This window comes from Musa acuminata, chromosome BXJ1-6 (assembly GCF_036884655.1).
Source record: "Musa acuminata AAA Group cultivar baxijiao chromosome BXJ1-6, Cavendish_Baxijiao_AAA, whole genome shotgun sequence".
Classification (NCBI taxonomy): Eukaryota; Viridiplantae; Streptophyta; class Magnoliopsida; order Zingiberales; family Musaceae; genus Musa; species Musa acuminata.
In genome coordinates, this window is record NC_088332.1 from 12,033,115 (window position 1) to 12,049,292 (window position 16,178).

A 16,178-nucleotide genomic window follows, 5' to 3' on the forward strand; every position below is an offset into this window, starting at 1 on the left:
CTTCTTACTTTGGACATTCTTTTCTTTATGTCTCTTGTCGTGATGGACTTAATCTCATGTGGGTCGAGTTTTTCCAACTTATGTGCCTTAGATACATATAGCCTTGTGCCTCTCGTCATAGTAGATTTCTTTAAACTAGGGTATGGTTTTCCTAACTTGTATGACTCGAGTATATTTTGTCTTGTACCTCTCACTATGACGAGTTTTTTATTACGAGCGTTGGGTTTCCCGCCTTATGTGCCTTGGGCACATTTTGTATTGTACCTCTCGTTATAGTAGGTTTTTTATTATATTGGTTGAGTTTTCTAACTCACGCATCGCGGGTATATTTTATCTTATGCCTCATATCATAATGAGTTTCTTCTCTAATGGGTTGAGTTTTTCTGACTCACGCGCGTCGAGTATGTTTTATCTTGTATCTCCCATTGCAACATATTTCTTATTACGCGAGTCGAGTTTTTCCGACTCACGTGTCTCGAGCATATTTTGTCCCGTGCTTATTATCATGGTGGATTTTTTTTACGCTTTTCAAGATGGTCTTCGTACATCGATCACTTCTATACTTTCCAATATGGTCTTCGCACATTGGTCATTTTTGTACTTTTAGATGTGGTCTTTTGTATTTGACTTATAACATCATCACTACATCACAACCCTTCTTAACCGCGTACAAGATGCTGACTCCGTCATTCATTAGAAATCCCTTATGATTGACAATCCCCACGAGGAGGTAAAGGGGCTTAAGAGGAAAAGGGGAGACCCTGTCACTAAGGCAGAAGCTCGAGGAGTCGAGTTGGCAAGGCAACTTGAAGAAGTCGATCGATGCCTTGTCAAGAGCTAATTCAATTAGCACATATAACTTTGAACTCATCTTGGAAGTTGTAAGGTTTGGGGAGGAGACTATCCTTGTCTTATCTTGTGAGATGTTAGTCTTTATTGGGTCGTCAAGTCTGCCTACACACACACACACACATAAGATCATGATAATGAGACCGATTCACCTTTAAACATAAACCTTAAATAATCCTAGTCATGTGTTACTCGAATGAGACATTGAGATAATCGGATATATTGGTGTGTTGTATACTCGTTCGTATGATGGAGGTAGTTGGTCTCATAATTGCGCGTATAAGGATACTAAAGATACAGTGTATGTGCTCATTGGAGAATGAGTTCACTGGTTGATCCGCTCATGGAATACTAGATGGTTGCTGATGCCTTATTGTCAAACAACGATTCCGTAGTCCGGGTAATATATTTGGTCCTTAGACTTGAGACACCAAGGATGTCCTGTATGAGTACTCCACTCTTTGATACCAAACTTATAAGTTTGGAAGTTTCAGATATAGTACAATCGATTATTATGAGTGGTAGCCAACCTTACGAGGGCTATTGAGTATCGATAGATGATCATCCGCTCTCGGTTTCATGAGAGAAATATCATGTGTATTCTTGCTCAAACAAATCCTTAGTTAAGGTCATTCGGATTGAGAGATAAAGAGTTCTCTGGGAGAATACGATTAGAGCGAGACTCGAGGAGAAATCGTATGAGCCTGACAACACCATGTCCGGTATATGGTCTCTGGGATATTAGATGGAAGGGGGACTATAGGTACATGACAGATAGGTCCAAAGGATTGAATTCTCTTGTATCGTTTGGAGACTATAGCATAGTGGCCTAGTACGTCTGCAATCGATGAGTCGAGTAAATTATTATGAAGATAACAACTTACTAAGGCAAAAAGAGTTATGACAAGTATGACTCACGACCAGCTCGATATTGGGCTTAGAGGGTTACACACATATGGTAATTATTGCGACAAGTAGAGGTTCAGATATGAGATATCCGCTAAAGCCCCTATCTTATTGGATATCCAATAAGCCCCTGAATTATTAGTTGCTCATAGGTTGGGGCTTCTTGGTTGCCACCTCATATTCTTCTCTCCCTTTCTTCTCTTTAGAGAGCAGGCCTGGAGATTTGAGGAGCGTCGTTGCAGCCCCGTTGTGTGGATCACCGCTAAAGAGGAGGACTCTTGATCTCCTTCATCCACTCCTACATATTTGTAGGGATTCAAGGATATATGATCTCCATAAGTAACACAATTATATATCTCACACGTGGTTTTTTATTTCGTGGATTTTACGCACCAATCTATGCACGACGACGAACATGTATTGGGAAATTTGGGTTTTTGTTTTATGTTCTTTCGCTTCGCATATGATGTTGCTCTTAGATTTTCTTACATGATCGTATTGTTTACCTAGGAAATATCTACTACCATAAGTTTAACCAGTATTATTTTTTAGTAAGCCTCATTTCCGAATGTGTTATGTTGGTTTATAGTCATGAGAGGCAAGATAGAGTCGTCAGTGAACCCTATCAACGAATAAGTTATAGGGGTAAGGTCATTAGTTGATAACTCGAGTTTTTGAAAAGCATCAAAATAGAGGATATAAGTAGAGCTATCTATGTCAATCATGACCCTCTTCACCCAAGCATTGATTATTCACATAGATATTATTAAGACATCATCATGATTCAAGTTAATATACTCCATATTTTCCTCATTGAAGGTTATCTTCAGGTCATTCTTCATCCTCGGGCAGTTTTCAATGGTAGCTTAGGCATAGTACTTTCCTCTTGTGTGGTCATCATCAGCTTGGTTAGAAGACTAAGCTTGCGAGTACACGAATGTTTCACCAAGATTGTTTACAGTTTAGACCACGCATCGACAACGGTCACATATATAGAAATCAATGGAGCGACGGATCCAACAACTGAGGCTTGAATAGCTTGGAGGATGAGACGATTTTGACGCGGCCATAATTTGTGAGTTGGATTAGATACTGGACTAGGTTCTTCGGGGATGTTGAGCATGACTAACAGATAATTGAAAGAGCCGTCGACGTAATCTAGCAAGTTGTATTCAAATAAAAGGTTAGAAAATTGAGCCCGTTAGAATGCATAGTTGCCCCCCTTTGATAACTTGAAAGGGATTAGTATGACAATATTGATGGAGATAAGCCCCGTTCAAGAATGAACTATGAGTCCTGTAGAAATAAAAACTGAAATATTGATAACGAAGACATCCACCTTTTTTTTTTTTTTTTTTTTTTATACAACAGTCGCTGTGGCTGCGGCTATGGCTGCGAAGATTGTTCTTGTAGCGAAGATTGCTGCTGCAGCGAAGACTGCTGCGGCAGCGAAGACTACTGTTGCAATTGCTATAGATTACTGCTGCTGAAAACTATTGCTGCAGCGAAGACTGTTGCGGCAGAGAAACTACGGCGGGGAGCCTGGAAGCAGCCACCACGGCAAAGAAGACTGGTGGCGGTTGGTGCTACGAAGGCAGCTGTTCGGGCAAATGGAGGACGGCGGCCACCACGGCAGCATAGCGGACGCCAAAGTAGGCGAGGTTCTTGCGAGGGCGGGAGGTGGCCGAGCGGTCGGCGAGTTTGGACCAACTACAGTGCTTCGAGAGGCAGTGGGTGACGAAGTCGGAGAGGCGGGAGAAGAAGCCCGCAGGTGCCGGAGGAGAGGTAAGCAGCGGCGCTGCCCTTTCTAGCCGGACAGGAAAGAGGAGGCGGTGGCGGGAGAGGAATCACCGGTCTTCTATCCGCAAAGAGCAGTCTTTCTAAAGATGTTCTTCCCAGTATACTTGGCGGAAGGAGATCTTCCCAATAGCGAGGAATCTCGTAGCGGTTCGGGTTGTGCGCCAGCAGCTGTTGCTAGCCAGGAAGCGACCGCGGAGTTGCGTCAAGGCAGAGAGGTTGGCGTCGGTTGTTGCTGGCCGCCAGAGCTTCGATTCTTGCTTTTCTAGTGAGAGAAACAGACGCCACAGCCGGCGACGGTGGTGAAGGTGACCGGCGAAGGGAAAGAAGGGAAGGGGAGGAACTGCAGTGTAGGAAGGAAGTCAACACTAGTCCTTTCGACTTCCACACAAACACCCAGAAGAGCAGCAAAAGGCTGGCCGCCAGAGCTTCGATTCTTGCTTTTCTAGTGAGAGAAACAGACGCCACAGCCGGCGACGGTGGTGAAGGTGACCGGCGAAGGGAAAGAAGGGAAGGGGAGGAACTGCAGTGTAGGAAGGAAGTCAACACTAGTCCTTTCGACTTCCACACAAACACCCAGAAGAGCAGCAAAAGGCTGGCCGCCAGAGCTTCGATTCTTGCTTTTCTAGTGAGAGAAACAGACGCCACAGCCGGCGACGGTGGTGAAGGTGACCGGCGAAGGGAAAGAAGGGAAGGGGAGGAACTGCAGTGTAGGAAGGAAGTCAACACTAGTCCTTTCGACTTCCACACAAACACCTAGAAGAGCAGCAAAAGGCTTCGGTAGAGCTGTCGATACATCCGCAAGGGAGATTGATTTGATATCATGTTAGAAAAGAGATAGAAAAAAAAATTACTAAAGAAGTTTGGATGTATTAACATGTCCCTCTCCTATTTATATAGGAGGAAGAATTTTCCTCAACAGAATAAAAGATTTTAAATAGAGAGATTTCCTTTTAGTGTCAAATATATTAAGGGAATATGTTATTGATGTCATGATCAATTCAACATGATTCAGACCTGTATGGACAAGGTTTTTTGAAATACTACCTATATGAAAATCGAGGTCGAGAGAGATTTTCGATCACTCCAATATTAAAATTAGTAATCCAACTTATATGAGTTTGGATACCGAGTGTGCAAAAAAGATAATTCCCATAATTGTGTCAAAATGAACTCTTATATCAAATCATGAAAAGATAAAATATTTTATGAAATATTTGATGAGGAGATAACTTCTAACTATTTTTAATAATCTCTCATCGATCTTTTATCTATATCAATTTAGGAGAGATAATTTATAATTATCTATTTTTAATGGCCATATATGAAATTTTGGAGAGAATTTATAATTATCTATTTTGAATGTTCATATAAACCGACGGATGAGAGATGATATTTTTTTTAAGATTTTGGACAATTAGGTATCGGATGAAGATAACATGCGATGGAAATACTACATTATAACAATGATAAACTTCATCTGACTTGAATGAACGGATAAGCATGATAAGTTAAAATCCTGCGACTGCGACTGCGACAACCAGAGATGCCGCATAGCTGTGAATCCATCGACGCGCCTTTTAATGATTTGACATCACCTCCGTCCGTGTAAATTCTTCTACCTCAGTCGAGGCTTTGGTGGGACAGAACGCGGCAGTCATAGAAAATATATTAGCGTATGAACCAGTCAAAGTGTGGATTCGGCTAATAATGCTTGATCTCCGCCAGGAAAACATTGTGACGAGTGACTCGAAGAATCTAAATTTCACGCCCACAGAAAGCAAGTGGGAGGAAGAATTCCGTCGTTTGTCCCGTGTGGCCCCCGATGGTGGAGGAGGATGATCTAGTGGCGACTATATGTAATCCTGGCAATAGATTCGGGAGGGCTAAATCCAGAATGCATCTGACACAAATTGTGCAATATAGAACAAAAACATACATTATCTAAGATCCAAAATGCTATGTACAATTGCTTCCTAATCACGACATTATCTCAAAGACCACAGAAAGAAGAAAGAAGGCGGCGTTGGACAGAGGGATAGATTGGGAATTTATGATGGATAGCGAGACTTCATCGGACGGTGGAAGCGACCGCGTGCGCCCAGCTCCTGAGCTGGCCCTTCAGGTCTGCCCCGGCGACGCCTGCCGGAATCAAATTCATCAACAGCCTCTCCTCCGGCTTCGCCTCCGCCACCTCCCATGCCTCAGAGAGGTACGGCCGGGAGACGGCTGCGTCGACTGGTGCGGCAGGCGCCGCCTCCTCTTCCGAGGCCCTGTTCCTCCCCAGCCCCAGCCTCTGCAGCGCCGGCACGATTTCCAGCAGCCGGGGATCGGTCTCCGCGTCGGAGAACGTAAAACCCAAGTCCACTAAGCCCTTCAACTCCTCGAATTCCAAATCCGTCAAACTCTTGCTCTTTTCCTTCTTCTTCCTCCTCCGCCTCCCTCCTCTCTGCCCCCACCTCCCATAGCTCTTTGTCTCACTGCCGCCGGCGGCGGGGGCCACGGGTTCGGCCCCGGCGAAGGGGTCCTCCGATGGCGCCTCCTTCCCGGAGAGGATGGTGCATAGCTTCGGAGGGCGGATGGTGAGGGAGGCGGAGGGGAAGGGGGCGGGGGCGGGAGCGTGGACGGACTCGTCGCTGAGGGAGCGGCGGTGGCGGCGGTGAAAGAGCGGCGTGCGGGTAGTGGGCTGAATCGGCGAGGTGTGGAGGGGGTCCGGTGGCGGCCGTGGAGGAGGAGATGGTGATGAGCTGAGGATTTGGTGGTGGAACCAGTAAAGATCAAAGAGGTGGAGGACGTGGGAGCCGTCCTCCTCCGGTGCCGGCGAGAGAAGGGAGGAAAGTGGAGGAGGATTTGATCCTCCTGTCCGCCGTACGGGTACATCCATCAGCAGGATTAGAGGCGATATTACGACCCAACCATTTAGACATCATAATTATAGTGGATCAGCACGTGCGTTAAACACTCGATAGTTTACGGTGCGACGTCGTTGTTGACGGCGACAATGTTGGCGGCTGCGATCGGCTGTCGACGATCGAGTAGCAACCACGGACAAACTCGGTGCCTCGATCACCTGTCATGCGTACAGCACCAAAGAGGAGGCTTCGGTGATCCAGTGATCGACTGAAACGTGGCTACTGCTCGATTTAAGTAAATCTTCATATTAAAAAAAAGAAAAGCCATGCTAATATCAACTGCCATCAGGTAAAGGTGCATGATTAGGTTCGGAGATATCAAATTAATAAGGTATATATAGACAACAAACTTAAATCCAAAATCACTAACTTTGAAGCCAATATATAATATATGTAATTTTACCAAAAAATATATGATCGCAAGTGTTACGGTAAGTAACTTTTTAGCCGTGACTTCGGGGTCGACGCGGCTGGATCAGGGCTCCAAATGGCCTGGATCAAACGTGGCCCCCTGCGGGATCCTGAGGGGACAGATGCGGGGGGACCTGGCTGGAAAACTCCGCTTCGTCGGGGCGACTTAACGGCGGTTGAGTACCTGCACACAGGTCGGGTTGGCAGCTCGGCCCGACCCCTCCGACGATCAAGTCAGATGGGAAGAGTATAGTATTGGATGAGATATCTCCCCCCCTTTTGCGTTGAGAGCCGGGGGGTATTTATGAAGGGGGTTTGATGTTACCTGATGGGTCGTCTTGCAAGAGCAGGGTCGTACCTCTGATGGCGTCTGTCGTTGTCGTGGGCGTTGCGTGGAGAGCCGAGCTCCCGCAGGGTATGGGGGGAGTCAGCCGGTGCCTTTGCCTGCCTCGGCCGGCCCCGATGGGTCAGCCGAGGGGGTTGTCCGGGTACGACGGGTGTGGGTGCGTGTCGCGTCGTCGTTAATGCTCTTTCTGGGGCAGCGCGCCGTACTGGGCGTCCGACGTGGGGGGGTGTATTATGTCAAATCCGGGGGGTTATGTCACGTCAGTTTTTTACCCCTATCATATGCCCCACCCAAAAGGAGCTATGCGTCGGTTTCGCACGTGAGGAGTCTGATGCATGGCTCCCTACTTCGACGTGCTGCTCGGGTGGGTCTGAGAGGCGTGCTGTAGATGGATCGGTCGCGTGAATGCTTTTTGAGCAACGCTTGGCCGGGACACGCAACTCGGTCGGGAGGCCGAGCGGGGTCGGACTCGGGGCCAATAGGGTCGATGAGAGTCGGGAAGCACCACGCAGGCGGGGTGACCGCGCAGGTGCGTCCGGGATGGCGTAAAGCCGAAGGCCGAGGAGCACAGCGTAGGTGGGGTGACCGCGCAGGTGTGTACGGGATGGCGCAAAGCCGAAGGCCGAGGAGCACAACGCAGGCGGGGTGACCGCGCAGGTGTGTCCGGGATGGCGCAAAGCCGAAGGCCGAGGAGCACAACGCAGGCGGGGTGACCGCGCAGGTGTGTCCGGGATGGCGTAAAGCCGAAGGCCGAGGAGCACAACGCAGGCGGGGTGACCGCGCAGGTGTGTCCGGGATGGCGTAAAGCCGAAGGCCAAGGAGCACAACGCAGGTGGGGTGACCGCGCAGGTGTGTCCGGGATGGCGTAAAGCCGAAGGCCGAGGCAATACTTGGCTTCCGATCAGTGTTTGGCTGTTTTGACCGTTTGCGTGGGCGTGGGCAGCCGGGTTGCCTTTCGCCTGGGGAAGGTCAAAGGGCCACGCCTTTTGGGTGTTGCTGGTTTTCGAGGTTGACGTGATCAGGGGCTCCGTACTTCGCACTGTGCTGTGATTAAGAGCCGAGCCAGCCGAAGTTATGGCGATGCGACCCTTGCGTCTCCGCAGCGCATCTCGGGAGAGGAAGGGTCGCCGTTTCGGCGGGAAACGGGCTATAAGCAGCGTTTCGTCGGTCTCTTCCACTTCTTGGTGCCTGCATTTGCTTCGTCCCTCTCTTTGGTCGACTTAGCTTAGTGCTCTTCAGCTGCCTGCCCTTCCCAAAAGCTCGGTAAGGATGGCTTCCCCTCCTTCGTCCCCTCCTTCTTCGCCTCCTCTCTCCGGTGTCGCCGGTGAGGATGTGGCGTTGGCGAGCTCTCGCTCGTCGTCCGAGGAAAGGGCTGCCAAAGCCCTTGAATCGCTGATGTGGCCACACGACCTCGACTCCATTGTGAGCGAGACGACGCTGGGCCTCCTTCGGGACCGTTATGGTATCCCGGCGGAGTTCACGCTCCTCGCCCCAGAGCCGGGGCAGCGGGCGTATGATCCCATTCCTAGGGGCTTTGCCCTGACCGTAGATGCCTTCGAAGCCGGATTACGCCTACCGTTCCACCCGGTCATAACCTCCTGTGTCACGTGGTGGCGCATTTCTCCTTCTCAGATGGCACCGAATTCTTGGCGCTACCTGGTGGCGTTTCTCGGGGAATGCCACTACGCCCGAATCACCCCAAGCCGATCCCTTTTTCTTTCCTGCTTTCGCCTGTCTAGGGGGTCGGGGGGCTATTACCTGTCCGCCCGACCGGGTTTCCGGGTCAGCGGGGCTCCCTCCAGTAACAAGGGGTGGAAGGAGCGCTTCTTCTATGTTTGCCATCCGGAGAGTTGGAGCTTCGGGCTCCAGTGGGCGGCGCGCGCAGTTGATAACACTGCCCCGGCCTTGGATGAGGGGGAGCTCCGAGCCCTTCGAAGATTGAAGGAGATCCTCCCGTCTTCCAGAGTCATCCGAAAGATGACCGAGGCGTGGTTGGTCGAGGCGGGCTTGAGCCTGGTACCTCAAGGTACGCCTTGAGAAGGTGGCGGTAGGCCTTCCAGTTTTCTATTCTCTCTTGGGATACTGACCGAGGTCGTTATGTTTGTGCAGAGATGGTGAACCTCGCTGTAGTGCGTGGAGGACGCGTCTCGTCCGCCGCATCCCCGCGGGGCCAGGTTAGCCTGGGCGTCGGCACTAGAGAGGCGCCGGTGGAACTCGAGGTTGCCCGCCCTCGGAAGAGGGCCAAGGTCGTTGTCTCGAAGAAGCCGACCTCCCCTCGAGCTCAGGAGAGCGTGGGGGTGGCGGAGTCGGGCTCGCACGACGGGCGTGGGCGAGGTCGGGGCGAGGCAGGCCCGAGCAGTGTGGTTGCGGGGAAGGCGCCTCGGGAGCCTTCGATCCGGGACTTGTGTCGTCTGCCCGTGGGGCCGCCGAACGACTTTTACCATGCGCGCCTGATGGGCGAACTCTCCGAGGGCCAAACTTCTGACCCGCTGGTGGCCCGCTGGGGGGGGCTGACCCGCGGGACCCGGGTGTGGGCCGACGGGGAGACCGCGGCTGCGTTTGTCCGAGGGGGGCTGCACCCCGACCTGGCCCGCGAAATGTACACTCTACCGTCCGACGTCCTGCTCGGTAAATCCGTGAAGTCGCTGCTGTGGGTAAGTGCTCCGCTGCTGGCTTCCGGCCCATGGTGCAACCGAGGATTCTGACTTTTCCTTCTGTAGGGCCAGCACTATGCTATGGCATTGGCGGATCGAGTTCGCGACTCTGGTCGGGCCTTGGGTATTTTGTGCGACCGTAACGCCGAGCTACGCAAGCAACTCGAGGAGGCTCGTGTGGGGGCGGCTCCTGAGGCGGTCGCGGCGGCCGAGCAGCGTTCTTCGGAGCTCGAAGCAGAGGCGGCGCGTCTCCGGGCTGCGGCAGGGGCGGCTGAGGCCGAGGTTCTGCGTCTGAGGTCCGAGGCGAAGGCGGCTGAGGAGGAGAAAGACAACCTCCGAGGGCTCCTGGAGGGGGCGCAATCCGAGGCTCGCTCGTCCCAGGGCGAGGCGGCCGCCCTTACCCAGCGATTGGAGGGGGCCTTGGCCGACGCGAAGGGGGCTTCGGAAGCCTTGGCGGCTGAGCTGGAGCGACGGCCGGAGAAGGAGAAGGAAATAATTGAAGCCTACAAGCAATCCCCCGGCTTCCAACTCGGGTTGGTTCGGTCGGGGCAAGTCACTTACGAGTACGGGTACCGGATAGCCCTAGGCCGGTTCCGGACGTGCCACCCCGGGTTGGGGGTCGAGGCGGATCCCTTCACCTCGCACCCCGAGGATTTGGACGTAGACATGCCGGAGGATGTTCCTTTCGACGATAGCGTCGGGGACCCCGATGGCTTAGGGCGGTCTTGACGTCAGCTCGGTAGAGCTTGTAATTTTTGCAGTCTTCGGGTCAGGTCGCCGTTGTAGTCCCGTGTTTCGGAAATAAAGGAATCTTCCTCCAGTGTGCCTTTTCATTTTGTAAGTTGAGTCTTGTATTCTCATGCTTCAGAAATGAAGAGGTCCTTTCCCAGTATGTCTTTGAGCTTCGGAAACTGCACAGCTTTGACTTGGAAGGTGTTACCATGGGTGCTGACCTTAGACAAAGAACTTTTTGAGGTTCTGGATGTTCCACGTTCTCGGCAGGAGGGCACCGTCCATTGCGGTGAGCCGATAGGTGCCTGGTCGGACCACGCCGGCGACCCGGTATGGTCCTTCCCACTTGGGGGCCAGCTTTCCCCTCGTTCGGGTCGGGTCGCTGACTTCGGCCCTTCGTAGGACTAGATCGCCTAGCTTGATCGGTCGGGGTCGCACCTTTCTGTTGTAAATCCGGGCGATGGCTCTCTGGTGAGAGAGGGCCTTTAGGTGCGCGTCGGTGCGTCACTCCTCGAGCATGTCGAGGCTGGCGCGAAGTCCCTGATCTGAGGCCTCCTCATCGTAGCTCCTTGACCGAAGCGTGGCGACAGTCATCTCGGGTGGTAGGACGGCATCGGTTCCGAACGTCAAGCTATACGGGGATTCTCCGGTCGCCGTCTTGGGGGTAGTACGCAGCGACCATAACACACTGGGGAGCTCATCCGTCCAGGTCGATCGGGCCGCAGACACTCTTCTTTTGAGGTCGTCCAGGATGGAACGGTTGGTTACTTCGGCCAATCCATTCGTCTGTGGGTGGGCCACCGAGCTGAACCTCAGTTGAATGCCATGGCTGGCGCAGAACTCCCGGAACCTTGTGCCTGCGAACTGAGGTCCGTTGTCGGTGATAATGGTCTTGGGCAACCCGAACCGTGTTACTAGATTCTTCCACACGAATTTCTCCATTTGATGCTCTGTGATTGTCGCCATCGGCTCGGCCTCGACCCACTTTGTGAAGTAGTCTACTTCCACAATTATGTACTTCCGCTGTCCAGGAGCCGGTGGGAAGGGGCCGAGGAGGTCCAGCCCCCACTGGGCGAACGACCATGCACAGTCGATGGGGCAGAGCGGGACCGAGGGTTGCCGGGGTGCGCGGGCGTGTTGCTGGCACGAGCCGCACCGCTGCACGTAAGCTTTCGCGTCTCGGCACATGGTTGGCTAGTAGTAGCCTTGGCGGAGTATCTTGTGCGCCAAGGTTCGTCCGCCGATGTGCTCGCCACAAACCCCCTCGTGAGTTTCAGCCAGGACTGTCCTCGCTTCGTCGGGCTCCAAGCATCGCAGGAGGGGATGGGTGAAGGACCGTTTGTAAAGTCGACCGCTCTCCTCGGTGTACCACGCGTGTGTGCGGCGTAGACGCCGAGCTGCGACTTCGTCGAGGGGGAGAGTTCCGTCCCGCTTGAAGCGCAGCAGCTCTTGCACCCACGTGGTCGGCGCGTCGCCTGGGGCCGTAGTTGCTACTTCAACGGCACGAGCGGGGAGTTCCTCAATCCTCGGCCATGCTTCGGGGGCTTGTCTCGACGCCAGCTTAGCGAGCGCATCAGCTCTCCCGTTTTCCTCCCTCGGAACATTAGATAATGTGAAGTAAGGGAATCTCGCAGTCAGGTCCCTTACCCGTGCCAGGTATTTGGCCATGGTTGCGTCCCGAGCTTCATATCCACCGATGAGCTGTTCGGCCACAAGCTGCGAGTCGGTGAGGACGTGTATTGCGGCCACCTGCATCTCGAGGGCCAGCCTCAATCCTGCTAGGAGCGCCTCGTATTCTGCCTCGTTATTTGTGGCTTTGAACCCGAAGCGCAGGGAACGCTCGAACGAGCGTCCGTCAGGGGCGAGAAGGACCAGCCCTGCTCCGGCGCCCCTCGAGTTGGCCGAGCCGTCCACGTATAGGGTCCAAACCTCGGGGGTTTGTCCGGGATCTCTGTCCATTTGGGCCAACTCCGCGACGAAGTCGGCTACCGCCTGGGCCTTGATAGCGGTTCTGGGAACGTAGCTGATATCATGTTCACCGAGCTCCACCGCCCATCGGAGGAGCCGACCTGCAACATTGAATTTTGTTAAGACCTGCCGAAGAGGCTGGTCGGTGATGACTTCCACCGGGTGCGCCTGGAAGTAAGGGCGCAACTTCCGGGCCGAGAGCACCAGGGCGAGTGCGAGCTTTTCTATTGGCGGGTAGCGTTCCTCAGGTCCGCTCAGGACGTGGCTGACGTAGTAGATCGGGAGCTGTGGATCGGAGCTTTCCTTGACAAGGACGGAGCTGACCGCACGTGGGGAGGCCGCCAAGTAGAGTCCCAACTTCTCGCCAGGGGAGACAGAGGCGAGTCGGGGGAGGCTGGCCAGGTGCTGCTTCATCTGCTTCAAAGCCTCCTCGCACTCTGATGTCCATTGGAAGTTCTTCGGGTCTTTGAGCGCCTTGAAGAACGGGAGGCAGCGATCGCCCGATCGGGCGAGGAAGCGAGACAGGGCGACAAGTCTTCCGTTGAGCCGCTGCAGGTCTTTAACCATCCGGGGGGACTGCATATCGATTATTGCCTGTACTTTCTCCGGGTTGGCGTCGATTCCTCTCTGGTGTACAATGAACCCTAGGAACTTCCCGGAGGTGACGCTGAAAGCGCACTTTGCGGGGTTGAGTCGCATGCCGAACTTGCGTAGCGTGGCGAAAGGCTCGGCCAGGTCGACAAGGTGCGTTCCGGCCTCTCTGCTTTTCACAATCATATCGTCCACGTAGATTTCCATGTTCCTCCCGATTTGATGGGCAAACATCTTGTTTACCATCCTCTGGTACGTGGCTCCCGCGTTTTTCAATCCGAACGGCATGACTTTGTAGAAGTATATCCCTTGATCGGTGAGGAAAGCCGTGTGTTCTCTGTCTTCGGGCGCCATTCTGATCTGGTTGTACCCTGAATAGGCGTCCATGAAAGAGAGGCGTGCGTGCCCCGCTGTCGCGTCGACCAGCTGGTCGATCTTCGGGAGGGGATAGCAGTCTTTTGGACATGCACTGTTGAGGCTAGTGTAGTCAACGCACATCCTCCAGCTTCCATTGTGTTTTTTCACGAGAACTACATTGGATAACCACCGGGGATACTTGGCTTCTTCTATGAAGCCTGCCGCCAAGAGTCGGTCCACCTCCTCTTGTATGGCGCGTTGTCGGTCAGGTGCGTGACACCGGGGCTTTTGCTTCACCGGGCGAGCGTCAGGCGGGATATTGAGATGATGCTCCGCGACCTCCGGATCGACTCCCCTCATGTCCGATGGGGACTAAGCGAAGATGTCGGCATTTTCCCGCAGAAGACCGACGAGCTGCTCTCGTTCCCGCTCGGGCAGCTCTGATCCGACCTTGACCGTCTGATCCGGCCGTGCTTCCCGCAAAAGGACCTCAACGGTGGACCCCCTCGGCTCAGGATGAGGGGTCGGCTTCTTTGCTTCCCGGGGATCTTCTAGGGGCGCCCCTCCCCTGGCTCTTTTGCCCAATGAGACGGAGGTAAGGTAGCAGCGCCTGGACTCTTGAGGGCTTCCGACGACTTTCCCGACCCCCTCATGGGTCGGGAATTTGACGGTCCGGTAGTAGGTCGAGACGACGGCTCTGACCTTGTTGAGGGTTGGCCGACCGAGTATGGCATTATAAGCGGTGGGAAGGTCGACCACCAGGAAAGTGGTCATCACGGTCTTTGATTTCGGCGGGGTCCCCAGAGTCAGAGGCAGGGTAATGGCTCCCAGGGGCGATATTGAATCCCCCGTGAAGCCGGTGAGCGCCGAGCACATCGGGCTTAAATTTTCCCTGGCTAGGCCCAGCTTCTGGAAGGCGCCCAAGTAGAGTATGTCGGCCGAGCTCCCCGTGTCGACCATGATTCTCCTCATTTGCACGTTGGCTACCCTGGCCGACACCACCAAGGCGTCGTCGTGGTCGGGTCGCTCAGCAGCTCCGGTTGGGAAGGTGATCTCGGGCTCGGGTTCGTGCCCCGAGGCTTCGTCGGGAGAGGCCCGGGCGTACGCCTTCCTGCCTGACATTAAACTTCCTCCGGATGCAGGGCCCCCGGCTATGACATCGATGTGTCGCTCGACGGGGCCCTCTGGGCGGGGAGACTGCTCCTTGTTCGGCCGGAGGTACTGGCCGAGATGGCCTCTGAGGATGAGCTCCTCGATTTGTCTTTTCAACTCGTAGCACTGCTCGGTGTCGTGCCCGTGTTGTCAATGGAATCGACAATACTTTGAACGGTCTGCGAGCTCCCGCGGGTTCTTCATCGGGTGAGGGTCCTTGAGCAGCCCCTTCCCCCTTTCGTGTAAGAATATCTCAGTCCGGGAAGAATTCAAGGCGGGAAGAGGAGGCCTCGGGTCAGGCCTGTCCAACTTTCGCCGGGAGGCGGTAGGTTGTTGCTGTCGGGGCGGCTCCGACTTGACCTTTCTGTGCTCCTCCCGCTTTCCGACCATCCAGGTTTCCACGGCGATGAACTGACTGGCCCGTTGGAGCATCTCGGGGACCGGGACAGGGGGCTTCTCCACGAGCGACCAGAAGAACCTGGAGGGCCGCAGGCCAGTCATAAAGGCCTGCATCAAGAGAGAGGGGTGAGCATCCGACAATCCACGGATTTGCGTCGTAAATCGGTTCACAAAGTGAGAAAGGGGCTCGTCCTCCTTCTGGTTGAGCCCCAAGAGCAACGCCATGGACGGCTTCGGCCGGGCGTACGCCAGGAAGTTAAGCTCAAAATCTTTGGCGAGCTGGTCAAAGGAGGCGATGGTCCCTGGCTTCAGGTCGCTGTACCACGCGCGGGCTGGTCCTCGCAGGGTCGTGGGGAACGCCCTGCACATCAGGGCGTCTGAAGTACCGAATAGCGCCATCTGGGCCCGAAAAGCGGCCACGTGGTCCGCCGGGTCGGCTGCGCCGTCGTACGCATCTAGGGAGGGGAGGCGGAAGTGCGGCGGGATCGCCTAATCCTGTATCTCGGGGGTGAACGGAGATCCTTGGTGTCCGTCCGCCCCGAGTTCTCCTTTTGACTTACGAACTTCCTGTTGTACCTCGTCAAGCCTTTGACTGACGGGGCGCAGCTGGGCTCGTAGGGCGTTCGTCGAATCGGCAGTTGGAGCCTCGGGCTCGGGGCGGCTCGCCGTGTCCTCCGCTTCCTTGCTCCCCGGCCGAGTTGCGGGGTTTCGAGGCGAGCCCGGAAGCTCCGTGGGCGGCACATGGGTCCGGGCGGGGTCTCCTGTTGCTGCGAGGGCCGCGCCATATGCGGAGAGGTTCGCTGGGGGATGAGGGTCTGCACCATGCTTGTGAGAGCTCGGACCTGGTGGGCGAGGTCATGAAAGGCTTCGGGCGACACTCGCGACGGGTCGGCAGGTGCGCTGCCGGGGGGCAACAAGCCCGGGTCATTGAACAGTCGCCAGTAGCGCTCCGACACCACTGCGGGGCGCTCGTCATGGGTCTCGTCACGCCGTTCCCCTAAAGCGGGGAGCTCCGCATTTGAGGATCCGTCGAGGTGGATTTGCTGATCGCCTGACATTTGGAGGCCCTCCTTCTAGCGCCAATCTGTTACGGTAAGTAACTTT

General features: G+C 54.2%; 1 protein-coding gene across 1 annotated transcript; it reads right to left on the reverse strand.

Annotated features, from left to right (window-relative positions):
• Positions 1-13,895: 13,895 nt before the first annotated feature.
• On the reverse strand, positions 13,896-15,473 carry LOC135677440 (uncharacterized). The gene is made up of 2 exons (XM_065189798.1): positions 14,845-15,473; positions 13,896-14,760 (listed from the first exon to the last, which is right to left on the reverse strand). The coding sequence occupies exons 1-2, from the start codon at positions 15,471-15,473 to the stop codon at positions 13,896-13,898; spliced, it is 1,494 nt and encodes a 497-aa protein (XP_065045870.1).
• Between the last annotated feature and the right edge of the window lie 705 nt (positions 15,474-16,178).